Below are 18,490 nucleotides of genomic sequence, written 5' to 3'. Positions count from 1 at the left end.
CATCCTCCTCTCTTCATCCATACCTATTTGATCCTTCAGTTTTCTTTACAAATTATCCACTCTCTTTCAAGCATATCATCATAATGTCATTTTGCATCCATGTTGCAACCTTAATTCAGGTTAGTTTGCATCTTGCATCAACCATCATGGAGCACTTTCAAACGTCCTTAGAAACATGAAATCGAGCATACATCAAACTAAAGGACCATCAAATCAAAGGAGATTTAGAGTTTGCACATTTATTGTTTTCTGTTTGTTCATCCATTTATTTTTATTTTAAAGCATCCTAATCATGAGTGTAGGCTTGATTATCTGTGTAGGTTGGATTGTTATTTGTTTTATAATCACAATGATATATATACTTATTTCCCCGCAACATATATATGAAAATAGATTTAAATCATTTTTTTAGAACTTACACAAATTACAACATTAATGTGGTGGTTCATATGATAATATTTTCATCTAAATCTCGATTTATAGGCAACAAATAGTGGTAAATACAACTAGATAGTTAAATGCAAATATATATATGGAATACCATTTTTTTATGATCATTTCCATTGCTCAATAAAGTACCTATAGCCATTGTATAAATGCAACTCCAAGTTACCCCATGTTACTAGATGGTCAATGGTTAAAGTGTGCATGTCATGTTGAGCTAGTTTGCATCGCTTAAGCTTAAGACAATACAAATGTAACATAATGTAGCTTTAAATCATTTCTCATAAATGACATCCTCAACTTCACCAATAATGACATTGGAGCACCCATTGATAAAGAGAACATATCTAATATGAAATTTCCACTTATGTTAGTTAACATGAATTAATTTATTTAGACTAATCTTTTGTTAAATAAATATTTTCATACACCATAAACAAAGTGCCCATATAATGATCTGTCAAACAAAAAATACATATACAAGGAGTTTTAATGAAGTGTATTGTTTTTTAGACGAGGGCCTCCATTTGATGGTCATACGATTGTGTTTAATGATTTTAGTAGTAAAATTCTATTAAAATATTGGGAAGACTGTATGAGATAAATAATAAAATTTGAGATTGTTTATCAAAAAATATATAATATTGTAATAATATGAATCAAATCTATAATAAAAAATAAAAAAATTAATTATCTTTTTCATTTTTGAATGATAATTTTAAATAAATAACAATAATTAGATATCGACTTGAAAATTAAGGTCAAACTCAAGATCTTCACACTTAAAAAAAACTTGTTATTTTTCTTTCCCTATGCGCTCTTACAATCTCTTGCATTTCACCTAACTTGATTATATTGAACTTTTCTTTCTTTCTTTCAAATAACGATAATATCAAACAAAGACCTTAAACTTGTTTAACACTCTAAACTTTTATTTCTAATGATAATATCAAACTAAGACCTTAAACTTGTTTTACATTCTAAACTTTTATTTCTAATGATAATATCAAACAAAGACCTTAAACTTGTTTTAGACTCAAAATATAAAATAAATAAATAAAACTGCTATTTTTCTTTTCCAATCTGCTTCTCACAGTCTCCTGTATTTCATATCTTGATTATATTAATCGTTTGTTCTTTATTCTTTTAAATAATGATAGAATTGAACAAAGACCTTAGACGCGTTGCAAAAAAATAGAAGTAGCTAATTGTGGATGCTTTGAATGTTTCAATAGATATATTTAATGTAATTCTTGAGTTCAACTGGGGAACGTATTTCCATTTACTGTGAACGCTCCCCGGTGTGGAAACGAGTCAAACGCTTTCTACGGAACAATGAAATCGCAGTGGGAAATGGAGCCCCTGGTTTCTTCTACAAGATATTAATACTATTGGTGGGGAGGGCAGATTTGGGTAAGATGAAGTTAGGCAGGTGTTTAATGGATTATGCGCAAAACATTGCGCTCAAGATATAAAATATATTTAGGAAAGGACGAAGTCTTGTTGGAAGAGGTTCAACTTCCTGACCGCATTGAGTCTTTAAATAGGTTTTATCTCCAGCTGAATTGCAGTCACAAACGCCCGGGGGTTTCCGAAATGAGTTCACTAACATTTGCAGCAATACAGTTCGCGGTTATCTTACTAGCATTGGAGGCACACTGCACTGAAGCACTTAACAATGATGGAACCATTCTACTCTCTCTTCTCAAGAACTTCAATGCACCTCCCCAAACTTTCAGCAGCTGGAACTCCTCCAACAAACACCCCTGCAATTGGAAAGGAGTTACCTGTTATCCAGATAATACGGTGCGTACACTCGACCTTACTCAAAGCCAAGTCTCTGGAACGCTGTCTTCGGCTATCTGTGAGTTACCCAATTTAAAAGAACTCTACTTGGGCTCTAACAATATCTCTGGTACGATTCCTCCTGAACTAGGAAATTGCACAGAGTTAGAGTCTTTAGATCTCTCAAACAACAATCTCCTTGGGCAAATCCCTTTCGAACTGGGTAGCCTCATAAAGCTCAATTATTTGTCTATCTATTATAACCTCCTCAGCGGAAGCATTCCCCTGTCCATATTTGGGCTTCCACTGCTGGAGGCCATTTACTTGAATGACAATAATTTGAGCGGAGAGATCCCCTCAAATGTTGGGAATTTGACTCAACTGGCCAAGTTATGGTTGGGAGAAAATTCCTTAGTAAGGGAGATACCTTCGTCTATTGGCAATTGTGGGCATCTAATAGAGCTTTATCTGTACAACAATCAGCTGGTTGGAGAATTGCCTGAGTCCCTAGGCCGGCTTTCAAAATTGCAAATCCTGCATATTACTTCCAATAAGCTTAATGGCCAAATCCCCAAATCACTTGGTATCTGCACAAATCTCATTTTACTTGAACTGTCCAACAACTCTTTCAGTGGAGGAATACCGCGGGAGTTAGGCAATTGTAGCAGCCTGACCAGTTTGTCAATCACCCAAAATCAGCTCACAGGGAGCATACCCTCCTCCCTTGGATCACTGCAAAATCTCTCCAAGCTTTATTTGAATCAAAATCTTTTGTCTGGTAATATCCCTGTAGAACTTGGGAATTGTAGCCTTATGGAAGATTTGAGGTTACATATGAACAAACTTGAGGGATCGATTCCTCCTGAGTTGGGTCGATTGAGGCGTCTGCAAATTTTGCTCTTATTCGAGAATTCACTCTATGGCCCAATCCCTCCACAGCTTTTCGAAGCAAAGAACTTACAGAATCTGTCTCTGTACAACAACAGTCTCACAGGAAGCATATCACCAAAGATTTGCAATCTCACACGGTTACAAGAACTATTTTTGCATTATAACAAGCTATCAGGCCCAATACCTGCACAACTGGGTGCCAAAAACAATCTCACAGCAATTGATCTGACAGGAAATCGGCTCACAGGGACAATACCTCCAGCACTTTGCTCTTCAGGGCAATTGGACATTCTAGTCATGGGATACAATCAGTTGGAAGGGAGCGTTCCTCCAGATATTGGTAAATGCCGGAGCTTGACACGATTGATACTGAGCCACAACCATCTAACTGGTGTCATTCCCTCAGATTTTCTGGCTTCCAATTCAGTTATTTCTTACCTAGACATGAGCGGCAATAAGTTGCAGGGGAGAATACCATCAAGCCTTGGGCGGTGCGAAAATCTCAGCCATATGGACCTGTCCATGAATGAATTGAATTACACCCTTTCTCCAGAATTGGGACAGCTTTCTAAGCTACAGCGACTGAATCTTTCCTCCAACAGACTGATTGGTCCAATCCCTCAGGAGCTTGGTAATTCATCTCTCTTGTATTCTCTTGACTTCAGTTTTAATTCATTCAAGGGCTCTTTGCCAAACCAGCTAGCGCGTCTAGAGAAATTGCAGCATCTAGTTTTGCAAGGAAACTATCTTAGCGGAAGCATTCCTGACTGGTTGTCCAACTTGACCCAACTGCGGGAACTAAATCTGGGTTATAACCAATTCCAAGGTGAAATTCCCGCATCACTTGGAGAACTACAGGAGCTAAACACCTGTTTAAACTTAGGCAATAATAGATTGAGTGGCGCAATTCCAGCGGCTCTGGGAAACCTAAATAAACTAGCAAACTTGGATTTGTCATCCAACAATCTCTCTGGCAGTATTCCATCTGCACTTGACAGCCTATTGTCTCTTGTTGCAGTAAACATCTCCAATAATCAGCTCACGGGATGCATACCTAAGTCATGGTTGAAGTTATGGAATTCTTCCTCAAGCTCATTCACTGGCAATCCAGAATTGTGTGCAATACAGAACCAGGGAACTTCATGCAACTGCAGGGGCTTCTTTCCTGTCCCTCTCAAGGAAAGCAAACATCTCAGCATAGTTCATATAGTCCTCATTATCATCGGATCAGTTGTGTTTAGTTGTTTCCTAGTAGCTCTCATTTTATGGAGATGTCTATATCCCAAAACCAGGTTCTCATCCAAAGCTCCTGCAAAATTGCCTCTAAAACTATACCAATGTCTGGAAGCTACGGAATATCTAAGCGAGAAGTATATAATAGGGAAAGGGGGCAGAGGGGTTGTTTACAGGGTAGAGTTGCCTTCTGGTGAACTGTACGCCTTGAAGGCAATACAATTTACTCCTGAAAAGAAGGATGACACGAGCATAAAAAAGGGAGGTACAAACTGCTGGAAGAATCCGTCACAGAAATCTGGTTAAACTGTTGGAGTTCTGGCAAGTGCAAGATTGTGGATATATTCTATACGAATTCATGTCCAATGGGAGTTTGAATGATGCATTACATGAGATGAATCCCCTTCCAGTTCTAGGATGGGATATTCGTTACAAGATAGCTATTGGAATCGCCCATGGTCTATCATACCTTCACTATAACTGCGACCCGGGGATTATACACAGAGATATCAAGCCCAGCAATATACTGTTGGATTCAGATATGGAACCTCACATTTCTGATTTTGGGATTGCTCAACTCATGGACAGATCCTGCGCTGTTGATTCTTCCTTTGTTTTGGGTACTGTAGGCTACATTGCACCTGGTAAGAGCATTACTAGATTAATTTTGATGTGATGTGTTTTTCTCTTTTCTTTTTTTTGGCTTGGATTTTTATGGGCTTTTGCTGCAGAACGTGGACATACAACCAGAATGACAGAGAAGATGGACGTTTACAGCTACGGTGTGGTGTTGTTGGAATTGATAACGAGGAAAGAGGCATTGGATTCGAGCTTTGCAGAGGGGATGGACATTGTCAGCTGGGTAAAATCATGCAATGAAGGAGAATATGCAGTGATTGATGAAGGGCTTAGAAATGAAGGCATAGAATCAGACATAGAAGAAGAGATAGTGGGTACCATTAGAGTAGCACTGAAATGCACAGAGAGTAACCCAAATGACAGACCAAGCATGAAACAAGTAGTAGACAAGTTAAGAGACATTAGGCGCATCAATCTTCAAATGTAAAGAAAGGGTATTTGGTCTAAACCAGTTAGAATCAGGTCTACCAGAGGCTAAAAGTTTGGCACAGGAATTCAAGCATCAATGTAGCAGACTTCTAAACGCAAGTTATCCGCGGATTGGCATTTACCACCGTTTGATCGATTGCTGGAAAACCTGATCGCGCTGTGCAGTGGATACGACGGGACAAACATATTACGACATACTCTGTTCAAGCGCTACAAAGAATCTTGTGCTTCGAATATTTTATTTAATTTTAAATAAAGGAAGTTATTTTATATAATGTATAATATTAAAGGTATAATTGTCTATTAATTTCAGATTTGTGTAAATAAAATGTGTCCTCCTTCTAAAAGGAGATATATGCACTATCTTGCATATAGTTAGATAAAAGGTAGTTGAGCTTTAAAACGAAGATACATCATAATGAAATAATTTTCAATAGAATTCTAAAATCTATTTTAAATCTTTATTTTGACACATTCTTGAAAGAGAAATAAATGTTGTTGAGATTGGTTCCATTTCATTGAGATGTGAAAAAATGATTAATGAATTAAATCAACAACATTCAATAAAATGGTTTGAGTTTTATAAAAGTGACAAAATTCTAATAAAAGTTAGTAACTTCAACAATGCACCAAACTAAATGAATCCCTAAGTAATTTTGTAAGTTATTCAATTCCTTTAAAGCATTAAAAATGAAGTACATCAAAACCATTATATTGATCATTCTTTAAAAATATTAAAGAAATAAGTGTTTACATTGCCATGTAATTCCTACCAAATTTTGGGAAAGTAGTTTTGTGGAACTTGTAAGGGCAATTTTATAGATTTGTATAATTTGTCAATCTATTTTTATGTAAAAGAGTGATCATACTATTTTTCAATTTCAAAATTTATTAAAAAATGATGTTTTCATATCAATTGATCATAGAGGAACATGGTTTAGATCGAAATTATGTAGACTTAGTAATGAGTTGCTTTCTATAATCATTAATTTTAAAAGAGATTAATATACTATTATAAAACGACAAAATTGAAACTTATCAATTAACTATTATTTGGTTGCTTAAATATAATATTAATATATAGCGTAAATATTAAAACTATTAACTTGAAAACAAAATTATGTTGCGAAGAAAAAATATTTGATAATCACATATAGAATGATTAAACAAAAACACATATCAAAAATTAAAGATTTTTCAAGAACTAGATGCAATAGACTTATTTTAATCAATTTTTTTTTAATTAAATTTAAGTATAATATAAATATGTTATAATAAATAGCTATAACTACATGGTGAGAACACATTATCATATACTTATATAGCTAAGTTAAACCCAGAAAAAAATTATCAAATTCTATGCATGCTATAATTTGTGCTTTTACATATATTTATAATCTATAGCAAGTTTAGCTAGGAATGAATTTGTAGAATAAGGTTAGCTAGGTCCAAACTCATTTTTAAAAATAAATAAAAAACTTATAGGTCTAAGATGACAAAAGGTCTACTTTTAATATCACAAAGGTTCTAGTTAGTTATTTTTGTGTTCTCCTTTTTAAATAAAATAGATTTACAAATATGTATGATAAATGATACTATTGTTTGAGTTAAAGTCTATATATTTTGGTGGGGAAATGGTATAGCATGATAATTTTTTAAATAAGTTTCAAAATGCAATGGGTATGGATGATAATTATGTTAAATATAATATCAAGTAGCATAAAGGATAATGTCTTATTATCAACATAATGATAAACATTAATATTTTTTGCATTCAAAAAGTGTAATTCATGTCTTAATATGATTCAATTTCTTATATAGCATTTGCAATAACTAATATTATGGTTGCTTAGTGACAAATCTTAATTTTTAGTCTCAAAATCCTTACTTTTATGTCATATTGTTATTCTAGTTCTTCTTGATTTTGGTTCTAAATAATTGTTCTTAGTTTGTTTACACAATTTGTTATATTTTGTCCATGGTAAATAAGTTTTATGAGATACGGTAGATATATTCCAAAGTATATGGTACTTACATCAATTTTTAGCTACAAATTTTATGTTCTTTGTTGATAGATAACAAATATCATGACTCATAGCATAAATTATAACTTCTCATTTTATATTGAAGAAATAAACCAATGAAAATATTGAACTTCATATTTTCTACATAACATCATTAAATTGGAATTGTGTATAATAAACATGGTGCCACAAGGGAACATGTTTATAAATACCTTATGACACATTTTATTGGCTACAAAAAAATCCCACAATGCATTTGGATCTCCATGAATTATATGGGTTAGAAATAGGAAACAAGAGGAAGGGAAGAGAGAAATTTAATGAAGGAAAGCCTTGGACTTATTAGGAAAGAACTTTGGAATGGTTAGTATATCTTAATTGCTTTGATACTATGTTAGAAATTAGGATCTTACATTTCTAATTTTTTGGGTCCTAACTACTTCAAAATCTTAGAACACAATTTGACCTACAAAGCTAGGGGGTGTCTATAGGAAGGTAAAAACAAGTTTTATCAACAAATTATGGAAAGAAAATGCCAATGAATTAGAGTGGATAAGTGCTCTTGTTCTATAGGCTCAACTTAAACCAACAAGGGTGTTCTTAGAGGTATACTAAATTGGATTGAAGAGGCTAAAAATAAGGAAATATAATAGTTTGTAGTTGTATCTAATGCAATTTAACTTCAAAAGGCTATTATTGGGTTAAATATTGACTAACTATACACTAATAACCTCTCATATAGATTATAACAACATTATTACAATAAGTGCAAGATGAAAGAAACTACATATGATTTACAAAATGATTTATTTGATAAGGTTCTCACAAGATGGTTCCTTGTTTAACTACTTAATCATCAACTATGAATAATAAGACTAAATCTAAACTATTAGCAAAGGTTTTTGTTTCTTTAAAGAATATGATTGAATTACTTGTTTCTTGGATTGAGACCTATCTAATGGGTTATAGATTCATAGTTCACAAGAGGGAGCAATAATTAATAGAAGCTTAAAGGAGTTGATCTACGCATAAGATGTAATAAGAAAAATTATCAAATATAAAGCATACTTAATAATCCAATATCATAGTGTATAAATTCATATTCAAAGAATATATGATAATTACAATTATTGCAATGTTTAAAAAAAAATCTTACAATTGTGATATCTTTAATATATTCATATTATCAAATGTGATAAGAGGTAATCGTTACAAAATATGTGCACATTCTCTTCAAAGTATATAGATAGTGCTAGAGATATTCATTATAATATTCTAACGTATAGATACATAAAAACTCATTGACTTCCTATAAATGGACATTCAATACTTGAAACCCTAAAATCTACTTGGTACAGGAAGAAATCTATTTTTAAAAATGAAAAAAAAAACCCTTTTAGTGAAGAATAAACTTCTATTTAAATTAGCAAATAAATTCAAATCCATTTCCACCAAAAAGAATGTTTCACATCTAGATGTTCAAAATGACCTTCTATAGTGATGGTGGTCCATGCAAGATGCATTCATTCACCTGTAATGAGTGCATCTAGAGTCACAATTTGGCTGGGAAAATATAATTTGAATGGTGTAGGATCAAATATAGTATTAATCTAGTGATCTAAAACTTGTTGGGGGTAGGTGAGACTAATTTTCAAGGGTTTTTTAAGTATGATAGGCACATCAATGGGTTTTAGGCCCAAGAGGGACCTTCAAACAATTTTGAATTTTCAAGTGCATGGCAAGAGCTTGGTTTTAGGAGGGACCTAAACAATCACTTTTTTGAGTGGATGGGAGTCAAGAACATTAAGGGAAATGAAAATCGAACCATTAGGGATAATGAAGGGGAATTTCAAGGGTTGGGTTTCGAGAGGGATCACTTTCAAGGATGGAAACACCATAGGGACTAGAGATAGGGATGGACTAGGAATTGAGACCAAAAAAATAAAGACAGGGAATTAAGTTAGAGACAAAGTTAGAATTGGGGCCAAGAATGAGATGAAGAAGATGAACTACAAGGACTAGGGAGTGAGATGGACTTGACCCTGAGAACTTGGTGCTAGGTTTGGGAGTTAATTTGAGGCATGATGTTTGGTGGGATAAGGACAAAGGGAGATAGGGGACTTAAGGGGATGAAAAATTTAGGGATTGGAGCACTAGGGAGTGGCAACCTTGAGACTTATTCTCTTGGTCCATGTTCTTCCTAGGGAGACAAATTGTAGGAAATGAAAATTAGCACACAGACTCTAGGATCGCCTACAAAAATAAAATGATAGATTTCCACAAAGAGTGTATGAAATGTTGTTCCTTATGGTTATTTTATTTGCCAATTGATATGTGCACCAAGATGTGACCTACCAAAAGGGAGTCTTAAGATGCCACTTTTTTTTTTTTAAATCAACAAATTCTGAACTTCAACAATAAATTGAAGATAGTTATGTCACTCAAAATTTGAAGATCCAAAAAGATCAAGGGTTGTAATGCTTCAAATATACTCTCTAAATTACTAATTTATTTTGAAAATTGTGAAAATTAAGGGCATAAAAAAGGGGGGAGCAAACAAAGCGGACATGTTTTTGTCAAAAATATCATAACATAGTGTCTAGTGTGCCCCCCCTAAAATGTTAACTTTTTTTATAATAAAAAAAAATCACTTTGGTCATAAATTAGCTAACACCAAGTAGCTTATGCTAGATTTTTTGACTGACTTTTTAATGAATATATGACTTTTTACTAATTCTTAAAGTGGAGAAATACTAAAAAATAGAAATTTGATTTTGATCCTCCCTAAAATTACTAAAAACTAATTAAAAATAAATAAATAAATCAATGTGTAAAATGGAGTCTAGTTTCTAAAATATATTTTCTTTCAAAATTTGATGAACAAGTAGAAAACTATACCAAAAATAGCACATGTTGGTTTCGAACAAAAAACAAACACGTTAACAAAATAAATTAAAGATAAAAGCCTTAAAAAATTCAAAACATGAATAAAATTATATGGTTAGATGGCTAAGAGAGAGCTTAATATCATCGTGGTATTTTTCATTATGTGCATTGAAACATGTGGCAACCTGATGGAGAGCATGGCCAAAAATATGTGAAATATTTTTATCTTTCATAAAAACACATCATTGGCATCAAATGGTCATCCAACCCTTTGGGTTAGTGCCCAAGGAAAATCCAAACCAAAGGATTGGTATTTTCCAATACAAAACATTTGGTGAGCACCAAATGTTTTACATTGGATAATTATCTTTCTCTTTCTCTCTCTCCCCCCACTTTGATTAGTTGTTTCAAAATCTAGTCAATCTCAATCTCAATCTCTCTCTCTCCCACCCCTCTCTCTCCTCTCTAGGTCTCTCCCACCCTCTACCTCGCCTTCCCTCCTTACCCATCTTTATCCCTCCCTCTCGCTTATTCTCTCTCCCTCTCTTATTATTTCTCTCCCCTCTCTACATTCTCTCAATCACTACCCATCCCTCCCATCCTCTCTCATTCTCCATCTCTAAGTCTATCCCTCCCTCCCTTTTTACCTCACTACCTCTCCACCCCTGTCTGATTACCCATCTCTCTCTCTCCTCTATTTCTCTCATCTCTATCTTTGCCCCTATGTCTCTCATTGTTCTCTCCCCAAGCCCTGGGTCTCTCACCTCTATATCTCTCCCATCTTTGTTTCTTTCCCTCCCTTTCCACTTATATCCATATCTACTTACACCTCTTTCTCTCTTTGTGAACCTATATCTCCTTCTCACCTCTCTACCTATCCCCTTCTCTAGGTCTCTTAGTCACTCCCTATCTACCTCTAACACCCTCCCTCCCTCCTTATCCCTCTCTTTTTTTTTTTCTTAACTCTCTCATTTATCTATCTCTTCCCTCTCTCGGTCCTTGCCTCTCTCTCCCTGTTTATTCTTCTCTCTCCATTATCTAGGTTGGGGTAAGTGCACAAAGATGGTGGTCAAAAAGGGGGATATAAGTGGACACTTTTTTTCTCAAATTAGGTGAACTTGAACTTGGAGGCAAAATTTGAAAGTCGTCCACTCAATATATGAATATAATTAAAGAATGAATATTGTAGTACTCTGAATATAGTTTCCAAACTACTAATGTTTTTCAAAATTGGATACGATTAAGGGGGTCAAATCCTTCGCGAACGAAAAACAGACCCTGATTTTTTCTGAATAACATAACATAGTGTATGACGTGCGCATCAAAAAATTCATAGTTAAATTTAGTATTTTCACAAATCCTTTCAGAAAAAGATAGTTAGGAGTGAGCACTAGAAGATGTGTATTTTTTTGTTATTTTTTGTTGAGTATTTCTTTTTATGATTTTTCCAATCGATCACATCCTGAAAATTAGGTACATGTTCGTGCGCGAAGCATAACTTGCACTAAAAAACCGAAAATACAATTATTATTTTTTAAATTGTAAAGAATCAAGTGCACTACAATAATATATACAAAAATTTAAATTTGGATAAGTAGATCAAAAGTTATTAAAAAAATGGTACACATATGTCTGTGAGAACTATGGAGACACTGGTAAAAGAAATTCAATACTAATATGTTATTGTTGTTCAAATTTTAAAAAAAATGATATGGCTAGAAAGCTTAGAAGATGGTGAAAATATGGTGGCAATTTTAGAAATACCCACTTGATGAAGTGTAAACCTGATGATGACAAAGTCGAGAAACCAAGTTGATAAAATAAAACACATCAAAAAGGAGAGAAATGGAGGGAAATCAAACTTCCAACTTGTAGCTTTGTCATCCAGGCCTATTTCCAAGCCTAAACAGTCAAAAGCGCGTATGGGGTACCTATGGTGTAAGAAGCGTGTACGCTTTATCTTTACTACTACTTTTGTTTAAAATTTGGGAGTGTGTATGATATGATATTGTATATATAATATATAATATTTAATATTTATATACATATGTATATAATAATATATAATATATTAAGTATATATATACACACATGTGTGTGTATGTATGTGTATTGTCTACCTCTCTCCCCTTCTCCCTTCCTCCATACCCTACCCTCTCTCTCTCTCTCTCTCTCTCTCTCTCTCTCTCTCTCTCTCCCTCTAGCTCTCTCTCCCTCTCTCCCCTTCTCCCTTCCTCCATACCCCATCCCTCTCTCTCTCTCTCTCTCTCTCTCTCTCTCTCTCTCTCTCTCTCTCTCTCTCCCCCCTTCTCCCTTCCTCCATACCCCATCCCTCTCTCTTCTTCTCTCCCTCCCTCCCTCCCCCCCCCTCTCTCTCCCTCTCTCCCTCTCCCTCTCTCCCTTTTCCTTCACATTTTCTTTACTACAAATAGCTCGTACGGGGTACTGAGCCTATTAGTTCATTGTCCTGCCATAAAATTTTAAGGCGTAGGAGCACATGCGCGCTAGTTATGAGTTCTAAGCGCATACAGGGTGAAAAAAAATACCGTTGGGATTGCCAACATTTTAGGGACTAACATCACGCACGCAATTATTAATATACCGCATACGAGGTACTTAGACATAGTTTTATTTCCCCAAGAGCCTCAACGACCTCAAAAGATGTTTTTGAGGTTGTTGAAAGCCCCATTGCAACCATGTCTGCACTTCTATCACTATTTTATACATAGAAGTAAGTGAATTTTTTGTTTTTGTAGTAGGCGAAAAAAAGCTACCAATTGAAAATGGCTTTGAGTCGTCAAAAATTGAGATAGGCCATTATAGAGGAGCCTCACGCAACCCCACAGGTTCAAATGGATTGATCATATGTATCCTAGATTGGAAGAATCAGTCTGTCAAAGTTTGATAATTTTTTGGACTCAGGGCACTTGAGAGATCATGCCGGTAGGGTATGACTCTCAATGTTCCGATGCTTTGGGATGCACGAGAGGAGCATGTCTAGCGTAAATTTTCCCACCCAGACGTTCTCATGACATCGGTTTGTGCACACGACAAACCGAATCAATTCTAGCCTATCTTGCAACTTTGCATTGCATGCAATTGACGATTTTTGCATCAGGCGAAAAAATGCTACCAATTGAAAATGGCTTTGAGTTGTCAAAAACCGAGATAGGCCATTATAAAGGAGCCTCATGCAACCCCACATGTTCAAACAGATTGATCATATGTGTACTGAATTGGAAGAAACAGTCTATCAAAGTTTGACAATTTTTTGGACGCAGGGCGCTTGAGAGATCGCGTCGATAGGGTATGACTCTTGACATTCTGATGCTTTTGGTGCACGAGAGGAGCATGCCTAGCATAAAATTGCCCACTCGGGCGTGCTCATGATGTCGGTTTGTGCATACGACGAACCAAATCAATTCTAGCCTATCTTGCAACTTTGCATTGCATGCAACTGACGATTTTTGTAGCAGGCGAAAAATGCTACTAATCAAAAATAGCTTTGAGTAATCAAAAACAGAGATAAGACATTGTAGAGGAGCCTCACGCGACCCCACGGGTTCAAACAGATCGGTCATATGTATCCTGGATTGGAAGAAATAGTTCGTTAAAGTTTGATATTTTTTTAACTCAGGGCACTTGAGAGATCGCGCTGGTAGGGTGACTCTCGACGTTCCAACGCTTTGGGATGCACGAGAGGAGCATGCCTAGCATAAACCTGCCCACCCGAATGCGCTCGTGACGTCGGGTTATTCACACGAGAACCAAAATTTGACCATTGTGAGCATGAGGGTGCTCTGGTACCACACACATATTGTTGTTTATATTCATATTATCGATTTTTGTTGTTTATATTCATATTGTTGATTACATAGGCAAATATTCATTTAAGTTTATAAAAGGGCAACCACCAAATACAACGAATACATAATAATGAACTGAATACAAGGAGTTTTGTAGGGTTAATTCGACATTTTAGAAATTTATCAAATCATATTCCACGATTGCAATGTTTTATGTTATAGATTTTTGTTTTTTATATTCATTGTTGATTACATAGGCAAATGATCAATTAATTTAATTTTTTAAAATTTGGCCACGAAATACAACGAATAAACAATAATGAACTCAATACACATTTATTGGATCGAATATCAACATTTATATATATATCAAAAAAGCATACATATGTCAAGTCAATACAAGTATTACAAAAATGTGGCATATGCCATGTCCAAATCGATATACAATAAAAATGTAGAGTATATCTACACGTATTGGTCATTCTATAACCACAACTAACACTATATGATCCTAAACTTGTGGTGGATCATCAAAATCAAGCCTCTTCGATGCAGTACGCGGCTCTATAGATGGTTGCAAAACCACAATTCAAAAGCCAAGTTAGAATTCTTTTGTAGAAAATAGTTCACAATTAACAACATAACTATGCATTTAACTATAATTCCTTTGCAATTGAAATGTAGATTACCTCATTGGTTGATCTCAGAGCTAATGTCTTCACTCTCCTCTCCTTGTCACTCTTAGGAGTTTTCTTGATGACAAACTTAGAAGGATCCACACTATGGCCGAACCATGAAGGGGCTATTATAGATTAAATGTACAATTAATATAATATACTAACATAAATACATCAAAAACACTTAAAAGCTATAATATAGAGAACAATGGCATACTGGTGCCTGAGATGCTTCTCCAATGGACTGGGGATGGCTCACCATTGATGGAGAAACTGTCGCTATCACCTATACAAAAAATGATCAAAGATTAAATATAATTAATATAATGATAAGTATTGTAGATTAAAAACAATTAATGTAATATATCAAAAAAAAGTGTGCTGGATCCTGAGATGCTTCTCTAGTGCACGGAGGAGGGCTCGCCATTGATGAAGCAACTATGGATATTTCCTATATGAAAAAATTATAAGATTATAATTTATCGCAAGTTCACATGTACATGTGCATATAATCATGAAATCAAGAAAATAAAGTAGAGATACATACCTCCGCCCTCTCTTGATCCACAGGCGAATCAGGTGCATTCAACAAATCCACATAGCTCAAAGGTCATTGTACATGTAAAATAGACAAAAAACACTAATCAATCTACAAACCCCAACTAAGACTTGATTTCAACATTTTCAAACAATTGTACAACTAAAAATGTGTTCAATTACCTTCTTCCCACGTTTTGATGTCTTCGAGGAATTCTTTTGCTTAGGACGAGGCCTAGACACAGAGGGGGTACCCTGAAAAACAAAATTAACATGAGATATTAGTACAAATAATATATTATACATAATTTTAAAAATCTAAAATGAAATGACTTGCATATTCCATCAAAACAATACATAAAAAAGGTTGTACAAAATATGATATTGTATAGCCTTGTAGACCAAAATCTCTCACTGAGAGTGTGATGTCATGAATCTGGGACATTTGGTCCCCTGTCAACACCTACAAACCAAAAAGTGGACCAAGCAATAAAGATAGTATATCTTGTAATTTTTTTGAATTCAAAGTTTACTATTCTATTTTAACATGTTATAAAATTTATACCTCAAGCATCGAAGTTGCGGTTGTAGTAACTGAGGGAGGATTATGGGATGCAGTTGTTGCATCCTGAAATGCATATTATTTGTCTCAATTTAAATCGATGTATAAATGAAAATCCATTTATGTAATTACAAATTTAAAGTGACTGATAAATAAAATGCCATGAATTCAAATCAACAAACATATGTCTGTCGCCAATGGGGAAACAACATCTGCAACAACTCCTCTATCAATGCCACATCCTCAGTTGTGTGGGTCTGACATCTACTCCAGCAAACCATGCACAAATGAGATGTGGATCCATCTGCAACAACCTTGTCATCTGTCCTTGAGCATATCCCTGAGCAACTGACACACAGATGCTGAATAGGCTCTCTATCGCCACCTGAAGCAATTAATGGATCATCATCCAGTACAAGAGGGTGTGCTAACTATGTGCCATGCTGGATGATGGCACTAGTCAATGCTATTGTCACCTGAAGAGTTTGTAGCTCCATCAATTCTTTTAGCTCTACTGGGACAACCTGATGCAACTTGGGTTTGGGTGCAAGGGGGCAATGACTCTCTGGGGCTATTCGCCTACTGGCTTCAAGTCTATCTTGGGCAGAGCCGCCACCTCTACCATGGAAGTCTCTAATGTCAAAATAGTTTGACCGCACATTGAGCACAAACTCACATTATACTTTTCTCAAAAAATATAATGGCGCCTTATAATTATTACAAGGTGGATCATCAAATACCATCCACCACCTCTGCCAAAAAAATTCTTCATCTGCACATTGGTACACCAATGTATGGGAAACCTCTTTGCATTAAGAGATAACAGCTGACCAGTTTTAGGATCAACAAAAAGGGCACATATTTGTTGTTTACTAATATTTTTGTTTTTCACTCCCTCGTATGATAACCCACCAACATAATGTTGACGACAGCTATCCCTAAAGTTTCTCCATTTTGTAATTTGTGTGGAAACGGTCGTGGCACCACTAGCTAATGTTTCTAGGCTAGTGGCAAGGGATTCATGATGCTCAAGATTAGATGTTTTCAATTTATTAATCAGTCTATTTATTTTAGACGTGTTTTTCCGTAACTGATTAATCAATTGCTCCTATGTTTCAAGCGTATGGTCAAAAGGAGGAACTGGAGGTGTATCTTGTGGGTTTTCTTTGGGGTTTTCAAGAGGTGCATTTTGTTGTTGCTGTTGTGGATTATCAGAATCTGGTTTTTGAAACAAAAAATAAAAAACCTAATCAAAATAAACAAAATCAAATTCAAAACGTAAAACAAATTGAATAAATGAGAAAGAAAGACAAAAATTAAGAAAAACAAACCTTGATCCATAGTGTCTGGAGGAGAAATGAAGCAGATCGTTCGTGATTTCGTGGAGGAAATGGAGGAAAAAACGCTATGGTCACGGGAAAATAAGACCTATTTTTTTTAAAAGAACTTTTTTTTGACAGGTACCGCATACGTGGTTCTTTAGGGCTTATGAGCGCGTACGTGCTCACTTTCCTAAAGACGTCGTGTGCGTGCTATCTTTTTTAGGCTCAGAAACAACAAACCTAAGCGCGTATAGGGTGATTTCAAATTTTAGAACCGCGTACGCGCTGCTTGTTTTTCATTTTTTTTTTTGGGTGGTGTCCACTTTTCTGACCACCATCTTTGTGCACATACCCATTGTCACCTCTCCCTCCCACCTTTTCTCTCCCCTCTCTATTTTTATCCCCCCTCCCTTTCCACCTCTATACCTCTCCATCCATGTGTTATCACCCACCTCTATCTATCCCCCTCTATCTATCTGACCCCTATCTCCCCTTATTTAGGTCTCTCGCCTCTATCTCTCCCATCTAGGTACCTCACCTATCTATCTTTCCTCTCTCTATTTCTCTCCCTCCCTCTCCACCTCTCTCTCCATACCCCCTTACCCATGTCCCTTTTATAAACTATGTCCTCTCTCCCCTCCTTTAGGTCCCTCACTCCCTCCATGTCTACCTCTCCCTCATCCCTTCTTACTCCTCTCTCTCTCTCTCTTTGTTCTTTTGTCCCTCCCTCTATGTCTACCTCTCTCTCCCCTCCTCCTCTAGTTCTCTTTACCTCTCCACGTCTCTCTCCCTCCATGTCTAGAGTTTTAGAGTAGGATTTGCAACTTTTGCATATCTTTTGTATCGATGTTTACTATAACTTTAAGCTTGAAAGAAAAAAAGAAAAATGTGTTCATTGCAAGTAGTGGTTTCTTTAAGTTTTTATTGCAATGATGTTATGGGCTAATATATTAGGAACTTTTGTTGAACTAAAACCCTTTGTGCTTTAAACTTGAGCATTATTATTTTGACTCTGATTGTCAAGGATCTAACCTATCACCTTTGGATATGATCTATTAAACAAGAGACGTCAAGTCACATGTGTCAAGATCATCAAATAGATCAAGTTCTACTAGATCCAACCCCTACATGGGTTGACTTTACAAGTTGAGTGAATATTCAAAGATAGCATGGATAAATGAGTAAAATTTGGCACATGTTTCAATAGGAATCAAATTTCAAATTAGGCAACAAATTATTGACTATTAAGAGCTCC

At 35.3% G+C, this 18,490-nt stretch overlaps 1 protein-coding gene across 1 annotated transcript; it reads left to right on the top strand.

Annotated features, from left to right (window-relative positions):
* Window positions 1-1,890: 1,890 nt before the first annotated feature.
* On the top strand, window positions 1,891-5,649 carry LOC131053690 (leucine-rich repeat receptor-like protein kinase PEPR1). Its single transcript, XM_057988293.2, has 3 exons — window positions 1,891-4,553; window positions 4,615-4,997; window positions 5,085-5,649. The coding sequence occupies exons 1-3, from the start codon at window positions 1,891-1,893 to the stop codon at window positions 5,417-5,419; spliced, it is 3,381 nt and encodes a 1,126-aa protein (XP_057844276.2). The 3' UTR covers window positions 5,420-5,649.
* The last annotated feature ends 12,841 nt before the right edge of the window (window positions 5,650-18,490 follow it).

Source organism: Cryptomeria japonica, chromosome 1 (genome assembly GCF_030272615.1).
Source record: "Cryptomeria japonica chromosome 1, Sugi_1.0, whole genome shotgun sequence".
Taxonomy (NCBI): domain Eukaryota; kingdom Viridiplantae; phylum Streptophyta; class Pinopsida; order Cupressales; family Cupressaceae; genus Cryptomeria; species Cryptomeria japonica.
This window is presented reverse-complemented; position numbering and strand designations above follow the sequence as displayed.